The 26889-nt window shown below is 37.6% G+C and overlaps 2 protein-coding genes across 2 annotated transcripts in view; both read left to right on the forward strand.

Moving 5' to 3' along the window:
• Positions 1-6572: 6572 nt before the first annotated feature.
• Positions 6573-26889, forward strand: part of LOC142345813 (T-complex protein 1 subunit gamma-like) — a 345715-nt gene continuing 325398 nt past the window's right edge. The window contains exon 1 of the mRNA XM_075398186.1: positions 6573-6583. The gene's annotated coding sequence lies outside the window, so the exon portion shown is untranslated. The remainder of the gene's footprint in view (positions 6584-26889) is intronic.
• LOC142346243 (uncharacterized) lies at positions 7061-10957 on the forward strand. Its single transcript, XM_075398757.1, has one exon. It carries the CDS (start codon positions 7061-7063, stop codon positions 10955-10957), a length of 3897 nt encoding a protein of 1298 aa, XP_075254872.1.

Genomic DNA, 26889 nt, shown 5'->3' on the forward strand with positions numbered 1-26889 from the left:
CATTGACACTTAGTCGTGTCATAGCTCCATCAGCCGTGCGCCAACGCACTCCTTCACCCCAGCTGCCATCGCCAGCTCCAGTGGGCACCTCCTACTGACTTTATTGACACTTAGTCGTGTCATAGCTCCATCAGCCGTGCGCCAACGCACTCCTTCACCCCAGCTGCCATCGCCAGCTCCAGTGGGCACCTCCTACTGATTTCATTGACACTTAGTCGTGTCATAGCTCCATCAGCCGTGCGCCAACGCACTCCATCACCCCAGCTACCATCGCCAGCTCCAGTAGGCACCTCCTACTGACTTTATTGACACTTAGTCGTGTCATAGCTCCATCAGCCGTGCGCCAACGCACTCTATCACCCCAGCTGCCATCGCCAGCTCCAGTAGGTGCCTCTTACTGACTTTTTGACACTTAGTTGTGCCATAGCTTCATCAGCCGTGCGCCAACCACTCCATCACCCCAGCTGCCATCGCCAGCTCCATTAGGCGCCTCTTACTGACTTTATTGACACTTAGTCGTGTCATAGCTCCATCAGCCGTGCGCCAACGCACTCCATCACCCCAGCTGTCATCGCCAGCTCCAGTAGGTACTACATAAGATACTCCTTAACACTTAGACGTGTCATAGCTCAACCAGCAGTGCACCAACGCACTTCCACACAACAGCTGCCTTCACCAGCACGAGTAGGTACCCCATACCATACTCATCCACACTTATTTGTGCCACTGCCCACAATCCTTGCACTCAAACACATTGTCTGTAACTGCGTGTTCCTATAGCTACTTAACCATCAATTAGCTCGATACTCAAGCGTTTAACAGGAAAATGAAAGGACGAAAACAGTCAGTCGCCGGCACTATACGGCTCTTCTATAGGAGGCTAAATACAATCGAGGAATTGAAAAATGAGATAGAGGCTCAAATAAGTAGTAACACTGAAATAGAAATTGTTTCTTTAACGCATGAAGAGTTCAAACGTCTTATGGGAGAAATCGAAAATATAGTTGATGAGTTAACAGAATCAGACAATCAGAACGCTGAAGGTCCTTTGGCAGAAGCTGATCAACTCATTCGATTAAAGATGGAAGTAGCGCAAAAAGTGAAGAGACACGAAATGCTCCGCCGAACTCTTACTTCGCGTCCAAACAGTGCAGCCTCTACTCAAAGCAACCGAACAACAGCCTCGACAGTAGTTGAGACAAACGGAAGAAATTCAAGGGAGCTCACCAATGCTGAGACAACTAGAATTCATATAGTGAGCCGACCGATGACGAATCTTCAAATACTGAATCATATTTAGCTGAAAGTTCCGAAACTTCTATAGTTCAAATTTCAATAACAGCTCCAAATCAGCAGAAAAACTCCCAACCAGTCTTCAGAAGTAGACTACACGAACAAATTGAAATTCCAAACATTGTCATACAGAGCCCTACTTCACAGCAAACTGCAATAACCAGTACAACTGTCAATCACGACGCAACATTACAAAGATCTCTTGAGAGTGGACCACATTGCTTTTCTGAAAAAATGACGAACATCCACAATTTGCCAACATGCATTACAAGTTTTGTTCATGGACCTGACGCAGTTCAAAATACTATGTTAAACCCCCAATAAAAGTCAGTTGCGTGTTCGTCGAGACCTTACTATAACCCTACATCATGGTCAATGTCATCATCATGTAATCAGTGGCAACCAGCTATCAATATGTTCAAGCGCCTGTTAACTACGGACTACCAGGTTCTGTGTCTCAGCAAAACCACCCGGTCTTTGCAAATCAATTACCAACTACAATAAGTTGGAACTCTAATACAGATCAGGGTCAGTTTAATTACCGGTTTCGAAATCCGCATCGGTCTGTAAAGCTGCCTGACCTTCGCATACAAAAGTATGATGGTGATCCTTTAAAGTGGAACGAATGGAGCTGCATGTTCACATCTATAATACACAATAACCCTGATATAACAAACACTGAAAGAATGAGCTACTTGCAATCGTTTGTCATGGGGCCTGCCAAGGAATGTATATCAGGTTTTCTGTGCTATCCAAATTTTTACAATGATGCACTAAACGAATTAAATAGACGCTTTGGAAATCCACAGAATGTGGTTTCTGCACTTACTCAAGAACTAGAAGCCTGGCAGCGTCCCCAAACCAATGATCATAGAGCTCTAATTAGCTATGCAGCACTCCTGCGGAAAATAGTTCAAACATTTCTAGCCCATGGCTTCAACGCTGACTTGAGTGCAACATATCTACTTAAATTAGCACGTGATAAACTCCCAAATTCGCTCAAAATGAAATGGAGTGAGCACACCATTGACAACAATATTCAAAACCCGGGAATTTTGGAGTTCTCGGAATGGATGGACCGACACTCTCGCGCCTGCGAGCAATTACAGGAAACCATTCCACAAAACAACAACAATGGATTTCAAGCAAACATCCGAAGAAACAATCCTACGGCTTCTAACAGCTCAAAAAGAAATCAGTTCTCAGCAAACGGGTACAGCAACTCCAACAATCAACATAGTAGTAGTAGTAGTAGTAGTAGTAGTAGTAGTAGTAGTAGTAGTAGTAGTAGTAGTAGTAGTAGTAGTAGTAGTAGTAGTAGTAGTAGTAAAAGACTTGAATTTACCATTGAAGGATTTTTGACAGTACTAGAAAAGATCTTTACAGAAGGTAGCAGTAAAAGAAAAAATATGAATTAAAGGAAATAATCTAATATACGTTCAACACCTGCAAACGGCACAGCGACATTTGATTGACCATGTACAGGTTTTTGATATATCGTATTTTAAATCACGTAGACTGACGAAGAAACCCTTTAAGAGCGATTTAATATTTGCAGGGGGAAATAAAATGTTTATATCACTAGAATCGTTAAAATCGTTGACCAAAAGAGCTACTCTGTTAAAAAATGATGTTTAAGTGACCGATTTGCGTGGGTATTTAGAAACCAGGTACTGTTTGTTCTCGCTGCGTAAAGATCTGTTGTTCTTCTTAAGAATGAAAAAATTTTCGAACGTAATACAACTCTTTCCTGTAGCAATGGTAGCAAAAAGTTTCAGATCAATGTTTAGAAGCTGGTATGCAATGGGAGTCGTATCAGCAGCCAACAATAAATCACTATAGCTCTTTTTACCAAAACACCAACGCAAACATTTTTCGTTAAACTTCTCGAGTAATCGCAAATGAGTTAGACCGGCATGCCAGGCAGGAGAACCATACAGTAACACAGACAAAACACAAGCCGAATACAGGTTGAATTTCACTTTCTTCGCAAACTGTATGGGACATTGTGTCTGAGGTAATTGAAGTTCTGTTTTGCTTTGTTTAGCTTTGATCGAATGTGAAAGTCCCATCTTAGACAGCTAGTAACTTCAATGCCACGATCGGTCGTTGATTCAACTTTCCGCAGTTTTTCGTTGTTTAAGAACAAATCACCAGTAGTTTTTTTTGAAATATGGATATAAGAACATTTTGATGCATTGAACTTCAAGCTGTTAGAATTCGACCAATTATATAATCGATTGATGTCCTCCTGACTGTCACAAAAAACATTTGTTGAAGAGCACACCAACTTGGTATCATCCGCAAAGCAGTAACAATTGGAATTTTTGGGAAGAGACAGCATATCCTCTATATAAACCAAAAACAACAGTGGTCCCAAAACACTTCCTTGGGGAACACCACTACCTATAGATACAATGTTAGAAAGGTTTCCATCGATACAAACTCGTTGCGTTCTATCCGCCAAATATGATCTAAGTAAGCTTCTAAACTCGAGGTCTAATCCAACATAGGCCAGTTTACTAATAAGGGTTGCATGATTGACAGTATCAAATGCTTTACTGAAGTCAAGATATAGTACAATTTGCTCCCAATTATTGTCAAAATTGGCATACAATTCGTCTATGAAGAGAACAAGTTGTGTAATTGTTGAATGACCCTGTTGGAAACCGTGCTGATTAGAATTAATTTTGTGTCGAATCTTCGAATATAAATAATTAAAAATTATTCCCTCAAATACAAGGGAAAGTCGTGGCAGAATAGATATAGGGCGATAATTTTCTATGTCGGACTTTAATCCTTTCTTGTGAATAGGTGTTACATGAGCGCATTTCCAGAATAATGGCCAGCAAGTTGTTTGTAAGATAAAGCTGAAGAGAGAGTGAACATAAGGTGCAAGCAGTTCGGAACAAGAACTGTAAATAAAAGGTGGAATACCGTCACAAGCCGCAATAGTACCTGTCGGAATATCCCTAGGAAACTCGCATAGCTGAAGACTGTCGAAACAAATTTCTGACAGGAAAATATCCGAGGTGGTTTCTTGAACGAAGTCAACAGAACCGTTTGAGAGTTCGGAATAGACTGATTTGAAGAAAGAATTGAAGAGGTTAGCCTTGTCGAGAACTGTTTCAGCTTCAGTATCCTTCCAATATACCTTATTTGGTAGACTAGGTCTACCACTAAGGCGCTTCAATAACATGAACGCATCATTAGTTGACAAGAATTTAGCAGAACTCAAAAACGAAGCTTTGTCGAGTTCGATAAACTGAGAAACTTCATTTTCAAGTTTTCTGATGGCTAAGTCACCGGCTTTCCGCCTCCTGGCAGTCTCCAACTTGTTGAGATAATGAACGGTTAAGGATGAAGAAAAGAAGGGCAAAGAACGCCTCTTTTTTCGCTTCAACGCTAAGGAAGAGGACAATGCATTCTGAAAGTTGGATAACCAGAGAGAAGAAAAGCATTGGTTTGAGTTCCCAATTATAGGTGAGTTTGGCAGTCGGCTATCAATGTTAAGAGATTGCAGGAATGCTGTCTCGTCAAAACTGCTCGGCGAATACTCTGATAAAAAGTTATTGCAAGGAATATATTTTGCTGAGTATGACAAGAGGACGGGTGTATGATCTGAAAGTTTGGAACTTAACAGCTCGTAGTCCCAAGCCTCCGCTTGCGAGACAAAGGCTAAGTCTAGAATATTTCCGTGTTTATGAGTTGGATTTCGGATAATTTGATCCATCAGGAAATCTTGAGCCAAAAAATCTATTATTATTTGCTCATCGGATCGAAAAGACTTCATGCAGTCCTAATTCACAGAAGGGAAATTGAAGTCACCCAAAATAATTGTATGCAACTCTCCAGAACAATTGCTCACTCTCATTTTCTCGAAGTTAGTCATTACAAAACGTAGCTTTTCTGTGGCTTCCGACATAGATACATAAAACTTGGAGCCTTTCGGAGGTAGATAAACAAGCACTAAACCTAGATAAGATGATTCAAATTTAAGCAAGCAACTGATAAAAAGTTCTTCAATTCGGGCATCTGAAACCTCGATTGAATTGGAAAGTGAATTACTGATTGCTAAAAGGAGTCCTCCGTGCTGCCTTTCCGGCCTGTTGAACCGTCCTATTACAGTGTATGGAAGCCAACAGAACACAGCCGGATCCGGTACCGAAACATCAAGCCAGGTCTCAAAAATTCCAATTAAGTCGGGTTGTTTTGCTATCAGTAGCTCAGTCAAATTGAGGCGTCTTTCCAACATTACTAAGCTTTGAACGTTGAACATTAGAACTTTTAGATCCAAGCAGTTGCTCGTTTCTTTTCGTAGTCATTCTCGTTCAGTCACTCTTCCGTTTCTGATCACAAAGCTCTTGTTAGTGTATTTCTGCTGTAGGCTGCGTTTTTCGACGCGCAGTTGATATTGTGCTTCTCGTTCAGATTTCGTTAGGTCTAGGTCTACAAGTAAATTTGAGTAAGACTTAGAGTCTTTCAATTTTTTCGCTTTTGCTAAAAACTGTTTGCGTTTCAAAACGCTCTTGAACTTTAACAAGGAAAGCTGTCGGCTATTTTCAGCGTTCTTCTTTCCGATGCGTAGGGAATCAAAATCGTCAGAGTTGAGTTCTACTCCAATTTCTTGGGCAAGATTCTGTACTAAAATGCTATCGTTTGGAGAATTGGAAGGAACAGAGCCCTTGATAATCAGGTTAAGCTTTTTGTTATCTTGTTCACTTTGCTCTTGCCGGATTTCGCGAGCTATACAAGAGCGAGCTTTGTTCTCTTTCGTGAGATTATCTACCAACACGTTAGCATAGCTTTTTGGATGGTTCTCTTTCATTGCAACGCAGAAGCCACAGAAAAAAAGTCTGCTGCACTCATAGGTGCTCGGAACAGAGACTTTAGAAAAAACAGGACAGTCCTCGTTACTGCAGTGGATTTCTTTTTCGGTAAAATTCTCCTTAGCAGTTTGAGCGCGTGTAGGCATGGTAATTATTATCAACTAATCGTACACCTAAGAGGCCGTTTACCACTGCAAACGGTAGCTTAGAAAATAATTGTCTCAATCTAATTGTAAACCTATGAATCCGTTTACCACTGTAAACGGCAGCTTAGTCACTCTGACAAATACCAATGAGAGCTGTAGATGATAATCCAAATTTGTTCGTCTGAGGGGAACAACCGAGCTAGATACCAATTTATTATCATAAACCAGATCACTAAAATCCCCTCGTAGACAAGGGCTACCCAATAATAGAATCTGGTTCGTCGATCAAATTAACTGAAACACTACTTATTAAATAGCAAAGATTGCTATTGAATAAGTGTATCACAACAATTAGGCTTCGATCCATAGACCCAATGATCGAAGAAATAACCAAAAATCATTTCACACAGGCAATAACTTCAGCAGAAAACAAAGCAGTAACAATCAACAATCTGGTCTTTCAGGGAATCAAAACCTGTATGCGGGTACAACTGCATCCAACGCTACAAAAAATGTCAAAACGAAATGCCCCCTTGATCAAAAGGTCGATGCCAACAGTTCAACAAATTTGATGTGGCTAGACGAAACATGGAAGTCAAAAAACACTCCCTCTGCTTTAACTGCTTGAGCCCTAGCCACTCTGCTAAAGAATGCGCATCAAAAGTAGTTTGTCGTCATTGTAATGGAAAGCATCATAGTTTGTTGCATGACCCCGACAAACAAAAAAAGAGAACCGAAACAACAAACATAACAGATGTTGAACTCCCACTGTGCGAACCGTTGAACAGAAAAATGAAAAGCACAGTTGATACACCAATCTACAACCCTGGCTTTCCAGCAAAAACTCGCAATCAGCTGCAAGTCATTCCGGTTACACTTTTTGGCGAGAACAAGGAAAAAGTGGAATGCTACGCCATACTAGACAACGGCAGTACAATCTCTTATGTACTTGATACAACTGCAAACGCTATCAATGCCCCAAAGGGAATTCAGTTTGATTTGAATGTCATGCACGCCTTTGACCAATCAGTTATCAATGCGAATTTGGTCCGCCTTGATATTGGTAGGTATAATGATGATGAACCACTCTTCAGATTGACCTATGTGCATTCCATTAACAACTGTAAATTTAGCGACGCACCAGTGCAAGAATTAAATGAGACTTGCGCAACCTACTCTCATTTGCAACATATCAAATTTCCAAATCTGAACAACAACAAAATTCAGCTTTTGTTAGGAGTTGATGCGACACAGTTCATTCTCGAAAGGAAATTTTTTCAAGGACCGACCGGAACTCCTTTCGCTATCAGAAACTTTTTAGGCTGGACAATAACGGGACCAATGGAACGCAAAGCAGAGGAAACATATCAGGCGGAAACAAACCTTCTGTCACATAGCTACAGACCATTCGATAATGCTCTGACATGTTCAACATTTCATGACGAGAAACCGCTGTGCGACTATGTAACCAGTTTTTGGAAAATAGACAAGGCCGTTACTGAACCAGAGGAACCCAAAAAAAATTCAAAAGACAGCGATTTAGCTCTGGACATTTTCGAGAAGACAATTCGTCACAACGGTACCAGATACGAAATTGGTCTTTTGTGGAAGAGTAACGTCCAATTACAAAACAATTATCCAGTAGCGAAAGCCCAACTAAGCAGCCTGCAACGTCGGCTCTCCAAAGATCATCAGTTGAGTGTTCTATACGATGCAACCCTGCAAACTGACATCGAGAAAGGTTACGTAAAGCCAGTAGTCTTTGAGAATCCGCAGCCAGAAAGAATCTGGTACCTCCCTCACCATCCGGTTTGTAACCCCAACAAACCAGGAAAAGTAAGACGAGTAGCCAATGCCGCCTCAATTTTCAAAGGACAATCGTTAAACACAAATTTATTGCCTGGACCCGATCTGATAAACAATTTGATTGGTATCTTACTTCGCATCCGCGAAAAACCAATCGCCGTAATGGCTGATATAGAGGCTATGTTTATGCAAATAGCCATAATCCCTGAAGAACAATCTTGTCTCTGTTTCTTGTGGCCAACAGATCAAACTATCAGGCAATATCAGTACACAAGGCTTATATTCGGTGCACGTTGTTCACCAGCAACTGCAATATTTGTCTTACAACGCACTGCTCAAGACTTTGCCCCAAGACAGGAAATTATTGACCTTGTCAACAAAAGTTTTTATATGGATGATTTCGTTCATTCCTTCCAAAGCACTGAAGATGCTCAGTTGTGTGTCTCTGATCTAAAGTCGACTCTCCAGAAGGGTGGTTTCATTTTAACAAAGTTTGTGACCAACGAGCCGAAAGCTTTGAAAATGCTAGAATCCGAACACATCGAAAGTGAAACTGAAGACCACCGAGTTCTTGGACTGCTGTGGAACTCCCCGAGTGATATAATTTTTTATAAAAAATTGTCGCAGACAGATCAAGACGCTTCCCAGTACACTTTGCGCAAACTGTTGTCCTTAATAGCTTGCCTGTTTGACCCACTGGGGATAATAGCTCCCATCGTAATTACTCTGAAAATAATCTTGCAAGATACCTGGAAAGAAGGCCTATCATGGGACGACTTGCTTTCTTCGTCAAAACGGCAACAAATCCAGGACTGGATTGACAAGTATCTTGATTCACCACAAATTCAAATGCCACGCAGCTTATCACATTTTGATATCAGTAGTGGTACCAATCAGCTACATTTGTTTTGCAACGCATCACAGTTGGCATACGGTGCCGTTATATACATTAAAACGTCAAATGACAAAGAAACTTCCTCCAACTTTGTCATTGGGCGCTCTAAGGTCGCGCCCCTAAAGCAAATAAGCATTCCAAAGTTGGAATTACAAGCAGCTGCCCTTGGCTGTCGTCTTTGGCAATTCGTTGCTCAGCACCTATCCGTTCCAGTCAAAGAGACAATCTTCTGGAGTGACAGTAGTGCTCTTCTGGGCTGGATAATTTCAAAAGAAAAACTTAAGACTTTCATCGCCAACCGCGTTCAGGAGATTAGAAACCTTACGGACACCAGCTGTTGGCGACACATAATTGGTAAAATAAATCCGGCCGATCACATATCTAGAGGAATTTTACCAGAAGACGTTAACTCCTTGTGGTTGTCGCCACCAGAGTTTCTGAAGCACCCTGAGAAAAAATGGCGTTCCTTCTTTGCTCCTCAAGAAGCAACGCACTCGATGCAACAGACTTCAGCACTAGAACCTGTTTTCAACATTGAGAAATTTTCAAAATGGACCAGACTTTTGAGAGCAACAGTCAGAGTTTTCTTGTTCATAGATAACCTAAAGACAAAAGAACGCAGAGCACTAGCCTTGAAAGACATTGATAAAGCCAGAAATCATCTCTTTCAAGTTTCACAGCTCAACTCGTTTTCTGGAACTGTTAAGGATCTTATAAACGGAAAAGATCTGCAGAAGAAAGACCGCCTGTTGTGCTTATCAGCTTTTGTGAAAGATGGCATATTACGCGTCGGTGGAAGGACAAAAAGAAGCTCTTTGCCTTTTGACGCAAAGCACCCGATAATTTTGGACTCAAAAGAAGCAATTGTAAAACTCTTTATTCAAAAATTTCACGAAATTTGCATGCATCTCGGCGTAGAGTATACCAGGAATTACATCCAGCAAAGATGTCACATCATTGGAGTTCGCGAAAGCCTTAGAAGCCTTGCTTTCAACTGCTTCCAGTGTCGAAGGTTTCAAGCAGTAGTCCTCCAGCCACCAATGGCTGACCTCCCAGAGGTTAGGTTTCAAGACAGTTCTTTGCCTGCAGTCTTCACAAACGTTGGGTTGGGTTATCTTGGACCATTTGCAGTAATGCATAGAGACAAAGAAGTAAAGACATACATCTGCCTCTTTACGTGCCTCTTCACGCGAGCCATTCATCTGGAACTAGCAGAAGACTTGTCAACTGACAAATGCATCACAGCAATCAGACGATTTATCTCAAGACGCGGCCAGCCGCGAGTTTTGATGTCTGACAATGCGACAAACTTCTTGGGATCCCGTAAGCAACTACGACGACAGCCGCTTCAACTGGACCACGATTTCATCAGAAACAACCTTCTCAACCAGTCCATAGAATGGAGACTCAACCCACCTTCTGCACCCCATTTTGGTGGCGTGTGGGAGAGACTCGTCCAAGTAGTTAAACGAGTTCTCCTCATCAATCTTGGCTCCGCAAAATTGACACCTGATGTTTTTTCAACCATTGTCACGGAAGCGGAATGTCTTGTGAACTCCAGGCCATTGACTCACGTGAGGAGCGACAACAAGGACGACGATCCTCTCACGCCTAATCATTTCCTCTTGGGACGACCCTTTGCGAATGTGCCAACACTTCTCTTTCAAGAGTCAGCCAGTCTGAAGTCGACATCATGGACCCAAGTCAAACAGCGCCTGCAACAGATCTGGAAACGACTGCTTCAAGAGTACGTCCCCACGCTGAATCAGAGACGAAAGTGGACTTCAAAAGAAGCTGCTCTGGAAGTGGGCGATGTGGTTTGGCTGCTGGAGGAGTGGACTCCCAGGGGAACTTGGCCACTAGGACGTGTCACCAGGATTTTCACCGGACCCGACAAAACCGCTAGGTCTTGCGAACTAAAAACAGCTTTAGGTTCTTTAACCAGACCAGCCGTTAAGCTGCAACATGTGTACCCCAAACCCCCGTAAGGTTAGGGTTAGGTTTTTGGGCCCCGAGGATGTTAATGCCCAGTATTAACTTCTCCATATAATTGTGTAACGTGCTTGCCCTGTTTTGTTGATTGTGAATCACTTTGTAATGTGATAAGGTTTTTGAAAGTCATGTAAGAAGAGAAATGAGTTGTAACTTTTTGATGTCATGAAACCAAACAAGTAAACGAAGCAATTGAAACTTGAAATAATGAGAACAAAAGAGACATGATACGACAAAAAAGGAAGGATAGACAACGTCGTGATCATGTGGTACACGAATCATATTTCAAATACTACTGAGTGTTTGATACTCGTGTGACCATGCATTTAGCAACTACCTTCACAATGATCGTGAAACCTTTATAATTCAGTGCCTTCTAAGGCAGACCCGAGGTGGGCTCCTTTCACAGCCTTAAGGTATAAAGAGTTGGGGCTACTTATTTCTACGCGCGAAGTAGGCTTACCTATATCTCTCAGACTAACCGACTCAGTAAAAAATTGAAGATATATTTCAATTTTAACGGTGGTTATAAAGAATAACACCGGAGTCAGAGATACGCACATCGTGCAACTACTCTATTAGACTGACTATAGTTAGTAGAGTTCTCTCTATATAAAAGAGAATAGCGTCTTCTCAGTCTCTGATTGGATGGAGGAGTACATCCAGTATTTCTACTGCTACACTGCTATGTTAAAGTTGACATTGTACTTTAGTAACCACTATACATAAAGACTAACGTATCTTCCTTTGAATGTCTATAGTTAAATCATTCTTCTTCTTTCAATTGTGAAATTCAGACGTTCAAAAATTTTGATTCTTTTTCCTGCTGAAACACTCTTCCGTTAGTCGATACCTGATCTTCCATTCGACTCAACTAGGAATAGTTATTGGCATGTCGCAGTCATTCGCAAATGGAAAATGTCAGAACAACCGTGGGCATATAGAAACCTGTCGAGGGAAGTGTACACCCAAGCCGCCCATCCCATGAGAAAACTGGAGATCGCACGTAAAACGCAATTTACTGGCGAAGGAGATCACAGACTTATCCGCCCCTCTATGCCCAAGTCCAAAAATTGTGACAATCCTATCTGAGCCAAATTGTGAAGATAGAATCCCTTTTCCCACTCCAATCTGTGGTTGCAAAAAACGAGAAAGATGCAATAAGAACAAATTGGGAAAATAAACGTCTTGGAACGGGTAACTAAACAAATAGTCTGGCTACACTCCCCCCAACAATTGCCGTATCTGTGGTTTATGGATTGATAGTGATCATAGAGCACACTGTCCTAGAATTTGACAAACTTGTTGCAAACGCAACATTAAAAAATCATTTTGCATAGATCATCAGAGGTGATTCGAACTTCAAACAGAATTAGTCGCTAATGCCCAGTATTAACTTCTCCATTAAATTGTGTAACGTGCTTGCCCTGTTTTGTTGATTGTGAATCACTTTGTAATGTGATAAGGTTATTGAAAGTCATATAAGAAGAGAATGGAGTTGTAACTTTTTGATGTCATGAAACCAAACAAGTAAACGAAGCAATTGAAACTTGAAATAATGAGAACAAAAGAGACATGATACGACAAAAAAGGAAGGATAGACAACGTCGTGATCATGTGGTACACGAATCATATTTCAAATACTACTGAGTGTTTGATACTCGTGTGACCATGCATTTAGCAACTACCTTCACAATGATCGTGAAACCTTTATAATTCAGTGCCTTCTAAGGCAGACCCGAGGTGGGCTCCTTTCACAGCCTTAAGGTATAAAGAGTTGGGGCTACTTATTTCTACGCGCGAAGTAGGCTTACCTATATCTCTCAGACTAACCGACTCAGTAAAAAATTGAAGATATATTTCAATTTTAACGGTGGTTATAAAGAATAACACCGGAGTCAGAGATACGCACATCGTGCAACTACTCTATTAGACTGACTATAGTTAGTAGAGTTCTCTCTATATAAAAGAGAATAGCGTCTTCTCAGTCTCTGATTGGATGGAGGAGTACATCCAGTATTTCTACTGCTACACTGCTATGTTAAAGTTGACATTGTACTTTAGTAACCACTATACATAAAGACTAACGTATCTTCCTTTGAATGTCTATAGTTAAATCATTCTTCTTCTTTCAATTGTGAAATTCAGACGTTCAAAAATTTTGATTCTTTTTCCTGCTGAAACACTCTTCCGTTAGTCGATACCTGATCTTCCATTCGACTCAACTAGGAATAGTTATTGGCATGTCGCAGTCATTCGCAAATGGAAAATGTCAGAACAACCGTGGGCATATAGAAAACTGTTGGGGGAAGTGTACACCCAAGCCACCCATCCCATGAGAAAACTGGAGATCGCACGTAAAACGCAATTTACTGGCGAAGGAGATCACAGACTTATCCGCCCCTCTATGCCCAAGTCCAAAAATTGTGACAATCCTATCTGAGCCAAATTGTGAAGATAGAATCCCTTTTCCCACTCCAATCTGTGGTTGCAAAAAACGAGAAAGATGCAATAAGAACAAATTGGGAAAATAAACGTCTTGGAACGGGTAACTAAACAAATAGTCTGGCTACACTCCCCCCAACAATTGCCGTATCTGTGGTTTATGGATTGATAGTGATCATAGAGCACACTGTCCTAGAATTTGACAAACTTGTTGCAAACGCAACATTAAAAAATCATTTTGCATAGATCATCAGAGGTGATTCGAACTTCAAACAGAACTAGTCGCTAATAAAAAGAACGTTAACGATGTACTCGCACACAACTAGTCTATAATTGTTTTCCCACTGGACAAATCTTAGTTCAAAATACAATGCAATTCCGATAGCAATCGGGTGCTTTTTGTAAGGTTATGGACATATTTGTGGAGTGGTTATGGAAATTTAGATATTGATTCTGAGTTACTCTTTGTTCGTCTTTATTTGAAGAAAAAATTAATTTTTGAAAAAAATATTTTTTTCAACAGATAATAAAACATCATATGAAATGCAAAGCGAAGCATTTGAACATCAATAACTTTTACAATTTCTCTTTCACTAAATATAACATGCGCAATATAAATCCAAAAAAGTCCACACAGTTCTGAGTTTTGACTCTGAATTGGTTGATGTTCGAGAAAGTGACATATTTGTGCATTAGTGTCAGAGAGTCGGTGATATAAAGTCTCTATAGGCAATAATCGATTGTCCGAAGGGGTCCGCAAAACTAATTTTATTGTTTCGATTACACAGAAGAAGCCAGTGTGTACCAGGGTTGTTCGAGGGCGAAGCATTTACGATGAAAAAACTGTTTTTGCGGAATTTTTGCGGAAAGTTGTTGGCAACGAATACACCACGAAATTTGTATTTCATTTTTCTACATTTTTGAATGAGGTCATTGATATCATCTTCATCCATTAGTTGGTTAAAATGTGATTTTTTGAAACACGGCGTGCAGAATCCACAAAAAATGGTGCTAGCTTTTTCGCCAATAATGAATATTTAAATATTGTTGGGCAAGGCAGCAGAAAATTTTACCTCGATCGAAAATGAGCAATTTGTTAGCTTGGGATGAATAAAATCGTGAGAAGCTTGTTGAGTACTGGTCATGTCAAACATCATAATAAAATGGTTTGGGTAGTCTGTCAAACTTATACCATGACCATTGTCAATATAAGCTAAGTCTGATATTGTATTGAAGTGAAGACGCCTATCATCATTTATTGATATTGGACTATCTGCGACTGTAATTCAATGTCGATAGATATTAATCTGTTCCAAGTCAAATTTTTGGAAATGAAATGGATTCTGTCTATTGTTACCGAGAAAAGCTTCGTTGGTGTTCAGACATAAAGCCAATCTTCGGATTGGTTCCCTCTCAAATATGTCTTCTTGTTTCCAGCTGTGAAGACCAGTAGAAGCCAAAAATGTTTTTGTAAGGGTTTCAAAGTATGGATAGGAAGCCGGGCTAGTAAGCAATGTTTTTTCAGTGGCCGACACAACGTCATCGTTCAAAGTCATCTTGCGCACATTCAAATTTGCTTCGACAATTTTCTCTTTATAATGCTTAGCAGCATCATCTGACATAAAAACAAAGTCATCAATTGATCTTTGAAAAGCAATCCGAAGAGGTACACCACTCATTAGATGCCTGTCACGTGTGAAAAAGTCGACTGCAACTTTTCCGTAAAACGTGCGTTCCTTTGACTGTCTGACTAAAGCTTTTCTTCTATTTACTTCAGTAACTGATAAGGTTCCAGGGTTTTCCTCATAGGAGTAGCCTTGACAAGCTAACCAAGTGTTTTTTGCGTCTTTTTTGTGTGAAAACTCATTTGATATTTTTAGTCCGTTGGCTGACACTGTGCAGTCAGAGAACAGTGAATGCAGCACATTATTGCAAAAGTATGGAGCGTCAGTTTTAGTCACATCTGCAGCAGCTGTACCGTCATATTTTAAATTTGCTTCGGACGACTGAACAATTTTACATTTGATTTCCAGGAATAATTTTTGTAAGTCAATGAAATTATTTCTATCACCAGCTACTTCAAATTCCAACATTGGATTTTTGGGCTATAAACCGTGCCCAGTTTTTGACCAAGACTTTCATCAAATGTTACTAAGAGGGATGGTTTTTCAAACAGATCGAGGGAACTGTGAGTTGCCTCAGTTGGTAATAAATTAGCGATCATCTTTCACCTTTGCAAAAAAAACCTGATCGACTTCTTTTTGGAGCTCTTGACTTTGAAATGAATCAGATTTTGCGCTTTTTAGTTAACAAATTTGAACGGCTTTCAATTTGTTTCCTTGGTCGTTTTTGGAGTTTTCGCCCTCATCCTCCTCTTTGTTTTTTGATGGTGTTTTCCACTGTGTTTTCCAAGACCTGTTTTGGTGACTTCTTTTTTGAGACTACATCTACAAGTTCGGGAACACCCTGTTATAAAAGCTCTCTCCCGATACGTTTTGCAGTCGGTAGAATAAAACGTCGAGCCAATGGTAAAGCAACGCGTCCAATTCCCGGCAGCTAAAGCCCCAAACGCACTTCCCCTTTGTCTATGGTGTCCGGAGAAATGCGGCAATGATGTTACCTGATTGGCATAATAGGAATCCATGCTAGTCAGAAAACTTTTTGAATTGTAAAGTTAAATAACTTTACTTGTTCCTGGAAAGGAACTAATTGTCCTCTCTCAGTGCGAAGCTCAATGAAATTGATTGTATAGTGTTTGATAACAGTTTCTTATAGTCTAAATTTGAAAAAAACAATTCGATGTGTTGGTTCAATTTCACACACGCTACCGTTTTTCAGACGTTGTTTTGAATCAATGACACGCAATAACGGAGCTTTTGCGTCACCCACATACTGATACTCAATATTGTTTTTGTAAATGAACATTAGGTGCTTTCCCGCGCATAGTTCAGCAGGGAAATCTCCGAAGTATGCTTTTGTCTCATCACTCTTCGTTAATTTATTTGATGTAACTGTTCCCATTTTGTAACCAATTTGTACACCGCGTCCATCTGGAATTCCTGTAAAGCCCACAATGCTAGGTTTTTCCTCACTAGGAAATTTCATTCCTTCATATTTACCAAAAATTATTTCGTATTTTCCAGTACTCTTGATTTCTCGAAACGAAAAATTGGGTAGTCTAACTGTTCGCTTGATAGTACCAAGAAGTTGATTAACATTGTCAAAATTGCCAGTTTGACGGAAAGTTTTTCTCCATTGCAAGGACGAGAAATGACATTAGCATCAGACGAAATTTTCTGCGAGTCTTCGTATCCTTTAAGACTGTATTCTAATGAAACTTCATTCACGACGTGCTCAATTTTTGTTGGAAGAAATATTTCATTAAGAGTCACCCTCCAGTCACCAGAGAGTTGAATCTCATCATTGAAAAAATTGCACAAAGAAGCCAGAGTGTTTGCCCAAACATTTGCATAGAAGCTGATGAAATAACATGCACAGTGAACTCATCGTCAAAACGATTTCTACTCATTTTCTTCTTTCCATTCGCGAACAAACTGCAATTCTGATTGATAAAATTTTCCTTATCTTTTTTCTTTGTTTGAATCAATGAGAGAATATGATGGCAGAAATAATGTCGGAATATCTGTTATCTCAAAAACTTTGTCAGTAAAAGATTGTTTGTAGCCCTTTCTGAAAGTTTTGTCTTTTTGGACAATTCTAACAAAATCTCCAACAAAGAACCGAGGTTTTGAGAAACAGTTGTTTCAGCGCTCAAGGACACAAGCCACGGTACGTTTTTTTGTAACTTTGTTTGGTGCAAGTTTAGTTAACCGGTTTTTACGTGAGTTGATTGTTTTCACAAAGTCGTCTAATTTGTCAATGTAGGAATAAGTCCATTTTTCATCAAGGTACCTATGGATGATATTTTTAGTGAACGAGTATTCCGTCCGGCAAAAACAAACTTTTTTCACTAGAGGTTCTATACAAATGAATTGCTCGTGAGTTGCACAACCTTTTGAAAGCTCCGAGAAATTCTGTTCCATCATCAACCCATACGCTCTCGAGTTGTTTATGTTTGATCTCTTTTTGAATGCATCAGCTGCTTCTGTTGCATATTTTGACTTCATTGGCTCTACTCTAATGTATCGTGACAGACAATCAACTGCTACCAAAAGGTACTTAACGCAATTGTATTTTGCAAGGTTGTCAACTTATGCTAAATCCAATGACTAATTTCTATTGATATCTTTTACAATCACTTTAAGTCTCGGAAATTGTATTCGAATCGAGCGGTATTTTGTGAAGGACGGCTTGGTATCCAAATAGGATTTGGTTTTTGCTAATGACAGTTTGCAGTGTTTTTGTAATCGTTTTGAGCTTCCAAACGATGCTGGACCTCTTGAGTAAAGTTGTTCCAAAGTTTTTTCTCAGAAGATGAAATGAGACCACCTTTTCTGATTGGTTTTTTTTGGTTTGTCGTTTCGATTTTTTTTTCTGCTGTAGTTGGTTTTGAAGTACCGCGTCCTGTTTGCGGACTTTGTTGCGTTGGGAAGAATTCTTGTTCACTCTCATAGCTTTCCAATATTTGCTTGGCGTACGTGTTTGAGACGAGATCCGGCTCAAGTAGAAGAAATAACAAAATTCTTGAATATGCCTCTTGATCAATTTTCTTGCTTGGTTCTTGCAAATTATACAAAAAAGATGAAGCTTGTACATCCGTGGGTTTATTGTCACTGTAAATTAGTTGGCACTCTTCCCCAATTGTGGTTCGGTTTGATTGAAGAATGAAATCAAGTACTATTTCCACACGTTTGATTTTGTGACTTTCTTTTAATTTAACTTTTTTACGTTTTTCATTATCGACTCAAATGATTCAACTGTTGGTTTTTTGTGACAATTGGATCCATTTCACTGTCATCACTAGAAGCCTCCATTTATTCCTGCACTTCAAATTTGATTGGATCTGTTTGGACCACTCTTTCTGCTTTATCTATATCTCGTTCAATATTTCTTGGATCTGTTCGGATCACTCTATCCGTTTTTCCTAGATCCTCTTCATTTATTAGCTTGTTTCGTTGCATGAGTGATAACTGAATAGCTTTGTTTTTATATTGTGGGTTTTCAATAATTTCGCTCTTTTGGGGTGGCTTCGTTATAAACATACGTTTTGAAATTAAAAAGAACTCTTCTGTATGCATTATGATTCCATCAAGTAGAAATAACAGAAAAGACCAACAACTTTTCACAGTTCTGATTCTCTACCGAGAATTCTTTTCTTTTCCTTTCAAACCTGTTTGTTTGGATAATATTTTTTGAAATGATTTTTCGTGAGTTTCAATTAGTTTTTTATTAATCGCAACATTACCGTTGACTACGTTGAGAAAAAATTCACAGAGAAATAGAAAAGGTTTTTAGAAGCTGTCTTTATCAGTTTTTTTTAGTTGATGTCGCTTGAATGAAGCATTTGCCGCAGCATACATAGTTCTCTCTGTTTCTTTTGTTAAATTTGTTGTTACAGCTTTCGCAGATGGTAAGTAGAAAATTGATGGTCCTGGAGGCACAATGTTTGAGCAGTATCGTAAAACGTTCGTCATCTTTGGGTCTAAATCAATTAATGAATGACCAAAAGGCTATTTGGTAGCTAGCTCGTAACTTTCCTTAAGAGATTGTGTGTTGTTGAGATGTCGATCAATTTAACCAATTTGTTGAACGTCACGTGGTGATTTGAATAAAATAACCTGTGTTGTATTCAAGTCGTTTGTTCTCGACCGCTTGCCGTGTTGGAATAAATTGTGCTGAACGTAAATAACACTTATATTTTTGTGACAACCTGCAGTCGCAAGATTTGAAAACTCTTCATTGTTAAAAATTTCTTCACATAAATCATCAAAAACAAGAAGACAGTCTTCTAACTCTGAGACAATTTCGAAACTTTTAAATTTTTTAAATTTTATATTCAATTTTCTCTCTAAAGACTCAAACTTTGATTGTTCGTGCTGATAGAGATAAAAAACTGATTGAAATTTAGGTGAAAAAGTGTTATGTAGTAGCATTTTAAAAATCAATTCGGTTTTGCCACAAGATGGACCAGACACTGCCATAAAGAGTCGATCGCCGGGTGAAACAATTTTATTCATAGCTCTGGGTTTGGAAGTGCGTAGCCAACTGTGCAAGAGAGGAGCAAAAACCAAAATGTTGACTCCTCGCAATCCAAATGAAAAAACACCAACTTGATAAGAGATACTGTAATAAGAAAAACTATAATGAAAATTTGAGTAAAACAAACAACTTCTTATCGTGGCACTCTTGAAATGCAAAATCTCCAAGATGTCCTTTCCTGTTGTTTCCCATCGAAAACTAAGTCTTTTATACAAGCCCCCGAATCTAACTGATCCGCAGTTGAATTCATTGTTTTAAACGGTGTTTCGAAAATGAATTAACAAAATAATTAAATTTTCAAATCAACATGAATATTAGTTTTGTTAGTCTACTATAAAAAATTCATAAGTTGTATAATGACAGTTTTTGTCCTCTTTTTTGGAAGCAACTGTATAACTTGCTTTCATGCCATACTCCATCCGTAATACGTAACTGAATCCACACAACCTTGTTGCACATGCTGCTTATTTTCTTAAAGTAGATTTTTATCGTACAGAGGCACTTGCACTGGAACTGACCGCTTTGGCATAGGTAAAGGTATTAGATTCAATCTTTGCATTTTATCTTTCATAGACATGATACAGTTGAAAATATTCTAAAAGTGAGAGATATTTTTTGAAGGATTCTATTTCGGCTCCAGTGCTAACAACTTGCTGTTTCCTAAATACAGTTTGTCCCCGACTGTCAATTTTTCCCCCTTGACTAGTGTAACAGTCAATTGATTTCAGACGCTAAGCAACTGTAAACGATCAAATTTGGAGACAAAATCACTTGGAGTACAGACGGTGCTGTCTTTTCCAATCGACGGTTGTTCATGGATCAGCCAGTAGAAGAACAATTGGGCCTTCTTCCTCGCAGAATGTTTGTTTTTCTGTCGTTTTCGGCAAGTTGTTGAATGCAACTCACAAATTGGGGTCTCCCGATAGAAACTCAAATGTTCAATTTTGGGGCATAACAAATCCTCAATGTTTGTAACTTTTCTCCTAAGTAGTTTTTGCAACGTATCAGTTTTCTCTACATCCTTCGCATAGAAATCTGATAGAGGAAATCGAAGAACTACACTCTGAAGAATTTGTTGTAGATAGCAATATACGTAATCTCCCTTCTCCCAATCCAAACTATGAAGATATTTTAAACCCATTGATAAGATTTTTGTTCACTCAAAGTAAGAGAATTGAATGAGTGCGGAGGTGAGAATAAAATTGTATCCGTGTAGTTATTGCAGGTTATGGCTAGTTCTTTTACAATAAAACCAGATTATTTGCTTCGAAAGCCTTCAAATTCAAGAACAACCACTCTTGCCGTCAACATTCCAATCGATTGAATAACCGGTTTTTGAAAGTCTTTAAGTATAAACAAAAAGCAATACCAGTCACATGACCCACATATTCATTTGTGACTGGACAGGGTAAAACATATGAATAACCGGGTCCCTTTTCACTGTACTCATAAACAAAACCACAAGCGTCGTGAAGTATAGCATGCAAACGCAAAACTTTAAAATTTTTGACATAAACGTCTAACGAAGAATTGTCAATCCCAATCAATCCACCATGCGGTCTCAATTTCAATGCAATTACCAAATCGAGGTCGGGATCCAATTACAAACAAGTTGCTAAAAAGTACAAAAATCTTTCACCGTATTGTCAATATTCTTTTTTCACTTTCTTGTATATCTCATGAATCCTATCCAAATCCAACGTAGCTATTGTTGTCATTGCGCACTATTTCAGAAAAGGTAATTTCTAGAGAGTAACCCAATCCCCTTAATCCTTTTCAGTCAAGTCTGAGTAATAATTCCTTCAACGGAGCGGAGGGGGGGAAATGTTTGGTTAACGATTCGGCTCTCATTGTATGTAAATGTTATGGCTGTCACTGCATGTAAAAAGTTGCGTTGTCCTATCCCATGCAAAATGTTGGGTTGTCATAGCGCATTTAAAGGGTTGGGTTGTCCTTGCCAATGCAAAGTGTTGGGTTGTCCTTAGGACAACCCTATCTCTTACATGGGAGGACAACCCCCCCCCCCCCCAATCCTCCATGGTGTAAATGTTACTACTCTCGCATCTGAAGACGTTTGTCACAGCTGTGCATCAAAGAAAGGAAGAATTGACATTTTGTTGATAAAACAACTGCATTTCTCAGATAATTATTGGAATGGTTTTTAAGAGTACTGCGAAACTTTCACAAAATATAGATAATAAATCAAAAAATTGTCAAAATTAATAGTTTCCTTGTGCAAACCCGGGTTTAACTCGAATGATAAACTTGTATGAGCTAGCGTGTTTCCTGCAAGTTCTTACCAGACGATGCATTGTCTTGCAATTTTGTCATCCAAAAGTTTGCATGTTCTTGCAAGTTAACCATTCGACTTACAGTTATTACAAGTTAACCATTCTGCCTAACTCTTAAGGGAAAGCTAAAAAAATATAGAAAAAACTGAATGTACACATATGCGCATCGACAGAAGAAAAGAAGCATCACGAATAATATAAAGCAAAAAAGATTCTAGGAAAGTGGTAACAGAAATCATTAAGTGAAATAACGCTGATATAAGAGAAATGATGGGTAAATAAATATTTTGAGAAAAAGCTGAAATATGAAGATGAAACTATTGTCACAATTGTTAGCCATGAATTGTAAATACAGAAACGCAATGAGATCTAGCAAGTAGTGGATAAAACGGGCGTTACGGCCACCAGCCCAATTTGTCATTACAATTGAGCCAAATTATACTGGTAACTGGAACCCCTGTTTTATCCTCTACTCTATATTCCCTCAAAATCTATCATTTCCTGTCTCACTTAGTGCAATCCACAGCCACCAGCCCAAATTGGCCTATTCCCCCACTCGAATTCGGGAAATGAGCCAAATTGTACTGGTAACTGTAACCCAGTTTTATCCACTACTATATTCGCCATCAAAAAGTATAAAATTGGTTTGTCCCCACTCTCGATTTCGGGAAATGGGCCAATTAAACAAAAATAAGCCCCAACCCGCATGATTGCGCACGCCATGCGCACACGCACAGTTGCGCATGCTCCCCCTGTTCAGAATTAGCCGCAAATTGCGCACATGCACTTATCACTTTATTCTTCTAATAATTTATCTATATCTATACCTTTGGCTTTGAATTTGGAAACTATAATCTAATATTTATAATACTCTGGCTCTTCTTTAACACCTTTGGCCAGATCTATATCCTTATGGAAATTTTTTTATAAACATTCCTAATCCACTAAAGTTATTAATAGAAAAATAATATTCACAATTAACCTTTTCTGAACTGCATTCTTTACATATTGATTTCTTTTTATCAAAAGATGTTATTTGTTTTATAACCTTACATTTATTACAAACTTTATTTGTTATATCAAATTTGATATTAGCATATGTGGGTTTAGGCTTGGAATTAGGCTTGGGGTTAGGCTTAGGGCTAGAATTAGAATTAGAATTAGAATTAGAACTAGAACTAGAATTAGAATTAGAATTAGATTTAGAATTAGAATTAGATTTAGAAATAGAATTAGAATTAGAATTAGAATTAGAATTAGAAATAGGGTTAGAATTAGAATTAGAACTTGAATTGGAAATAGAACTAGACTTAAAACCAGAACTAGAACAGTTTGTTTTTTGAGAATGGAAGCACGTTCCTTGATCCATGAACCGGCTTCACCCATTGGTGAAGCAAGTTCCCTGATACAAATTCCACTCAATGATTATCACCACATGCACATCCACTAATTTTATCCTTATGTTCTATTTTATAATGAAAAGCTAAAGTAAAAGGAGTTCCACATTTATAATTACACTCTAAACATTCTAAAACCATTATTTATAGCTAGCCAAAATTTCAATTTTACAATCTAAATTTAAAACTAACCAAAACTTCAATTAAAGCTATAGTATAACCTATAGAGCAGACAAACCTAGCTAAAGTTGCCTTACCTATCTTATTAAGAATAATATAATTAATTCTTTTATCTTAAATCTTTTCATTAATCAATCCGGCTTTACCCTAACGAAATTTATAATTTAATATGTAAACTTTTGATAATTTTTATATAGATCATTTCAATCATCCAAACCCTTTTTGTTTAAAGTACCAGTCTCTTCATTCATATAATCAGACGGTGTCCATAACCATAATTTATTAAAGTATTTGTTCTAATTTATATACTGCTTGCATCCACTGCTAAAAGAACAACATTTTTTACTGTTGTATCAGGAGATATACAATTATATATCATAAAGCGTATACCTGCAATTCCACCTAAATTTGATACTACTTTTAAAGCATTAGCTTTAATTGTTTCTTTAGTTATAACATCATTCTGATTTTTAATACCTCTTGATGTAAGAAATTTATTAAAGTAGAACTGATATTTATTTATTATAATAGTATTTCTATCTGTGGGTTTTTAAATAAATCAGCCCCATTATGAGTTGTTATAAAATAGCATAAAAACTCATTCTCTCTGTAATAATTATCTGGGCTTGTTTATGACACATTACAATCGTTTGAATATTATGGTGTTTTCCTTCTTTAAAATGATAAGCTGTACCTTTATTTAACTTATCACCCATATCATCAAGAACACTTACACTATCTCGAAACATATGCATATTTTTTATGTGATTATACTTATATCCCACTTATTGAAATCACTATAGGGCTTGCCAGTTTCTGGATTGATCCAATCTCTTTCATCTTTAAATACTATGATTATCTTGTTTTAACTTCAAGTATTGTCTAAAAATATAAGTCTTCCCAGTACCAGTACCACCATAAGCAATAGTATGTAATGGTGACTTTTCATATTCAAATCTCACTAGACTTTTATTTATAAGTCCACGAAAGCTTTCTTCTAGTTTTGATTATTTACTCGGTATTGAATCATATGCTATGTAACAAAACATAAATATGAAAATAATTATTATAATTGCACTACCCCTCTCCATTTTTTATCAAATAAAAATGCTTATTTTATCATTAGGAGAATTAAATAATCAATTTGGTATTGATAATAAAGCTATGAGTAATATCAGAATAAGGATATACGTAAAGATATAGGTCTTTTTTGTCATTTTTGTTTAAAGTAACAATCTCTTCATTCATATATTCAGACGGTGTCCCATAACCATAACTGATTAAAGTAATTGTTCTATTTAATATACTGCTTGCACCCGCTGCTAAAAGACCGGCAGTTTTTACTGTTGTATAAGGAGATATATAATTATATATCATAAAGCATGTACCTGCAATTCCGCCTAAATATGATACTACTTTTAAAGCATTAGCTTTTATTGTTTCTTTAGTTAGAATATCATTCTGAATTTTATTACCTCTTGATGTAAGATGTTTGTTAGAGTGGAACTGATTATTATTTAAATTATTAGTATTTCTATCTGTGAATTTTTAAATAAATCAGCCCCATTATAAGTTGTTAAAAAAATAGTATAAGAAATCATTCTCTCTGTGTTAATTATATTGGCTGGTTTATGACACATTACAGTCGTTTGAATTTGATGATGTCTTCCTTGTGTAAAATAATAAGCTATATCCTTATTTAACTTATCACCCATATTATCAAGAAAAATCACACTATCTCGAAACAAATGCATTTTTTTTGATGTGATTATATTTATATCACACATATTGAAATCACTATAGGGCTTTCCAGTTTGTGGATTGATCCAATCTTTTTCCTCTTTTCATACTAGGATTATGTTTTTGTTGTCTTGATTTTGATCTTGATGGGTCTCCAACCATGCTTCGCCATCTTGATCTTGTTTTAACTTCAAGTATTGTCTAATAAAATAAATCCTCCCAGTACCAGTACCACCATAAGCAATAGTATGTAATGGTGACTTTTCATATTCAAATCTCACTAGACTTTTATTTATAAGTCCACGAAAGCTTTCTTCTAGTTTTGTTTATTTACTCGGTATTGAATCATATGCTATGTTACAAAACATAATTCTGAAAATAAATATTATAATTGCACTACCCCTCTCCATTTTTTATCAAATAAAAATGCTTATTTTATCATTTGGAGAATTAAATAATCAATTTGGTATTGATAATAAAGCTATGAGTATTATCAGAATAAGGATATAGGTACAGATATAAGTCTTTTTTGTCCTTTTTGTTTAAAGTAACAATCTCTTCATTCATATATTCAGACGGTGTCCCATAACCATAACTGATTAAATTATTTGTTCTATTTAAGATACTGCTTGCACCCGCTGCTAAAAGACCGGCAGTTTTAACTGTTGTTTAAGGAAATATATAATTATATATCATAAAGCATGTACCTGTAATTCCGCCTAAATTTGATACTATTTTTTAAAGCATTAGCTTTAATTGTTTCTTAGTTAGAATATCATTCTGATTTTTAATACCTCTTGATGTAAGAAGTTTGCTAAAGTAGAACTGATAATTATTTATATTAATAGTATTTCTATCTGTGGATTTTTAAAAAAATCAGCCCCATTATAAGTTGTTAAAAAAATAGTGTAAGAACTCATTCTTTCTGTGTTAAATATCTTGGCTGGTTTATGACACTTTACTATCGTTTGATTTTGATGGTGTCTTCCGTGTGAAAAATGATAAGCTATATCCTTATAACTTATCACCCATATTATCAAGAAAAATCAGACTATCCCAAAACAAATGCATTTTTTTGATGTGATTATATTCATATCAAAAATATTGAAATCGCTATAGGGCTTTCCAGTTTCTGGATTGATCCAATCTCTTTCATCTTTACATATTATGATTATGTTTCTGTTATCTTGATTTTGATCTTGATGGGTCTCCAACAATGCTTCGCCATCTTGATCTTGGTATAACTTCAAGTATTGTCTAATAATAAAAGTCTTCCCAGTACCAGTACCACCATAAACAATAGTATGTAATTGTGACATTTCATATTCAAATCTCACTAGACTTTATTTATAAATCGACAAAAGTTTTCTTCTAGTTTTGTATATTTACTCGGTGTTGAATCATTTGCTTTTTAACCAAATATAAATATGAAAATAGTTATTATAATTGCACTACCCCTCTCCATTTTTTATAATATAAAAATGCTTATTCTATCATTTGGGGAAAGATATAATTCTAACTCCAATAGAAGTAATAATGAGAGATCAGAAACCAGTATTGCCAATCCCGAATTCAACATTATTGTAAATCTACATCCAACTGATGGTACAAATTGGGTTTTAGTTATAGGAAGAGAAGGTGAATCTGTTTATTACTTTGATGGTTTTAGTGTTGGGACTCCAGCATTATTCTTAGAAGAATATGTTGATCTAGGCT

This window comes from Convolutriloba macropyga, chromosome 9, assembly GCF_964194025.1.
Source record: "Convolutriloba macropyga chromosome 9, txConMacr16.3, whole genome shotgun sequence".
In the NCBI taxonomy this organism is placed as follows: domain Eukaryota; kingdom Metazoa; phylum Xenacoelomorpha; order Acoela; family Convolutidae; genus Convolutriloba; species Convolutriloba macropyga.

What these genes read in the sequence shown, in the direction of transcription:
- LOC142346243 (XM_075398757.1), top strand. Translation starts at nt 7,061, where the DNA reads ATGAAAAGCACAGTTGATACACCAATCTACAACCCTGGCTTTCCAGCA.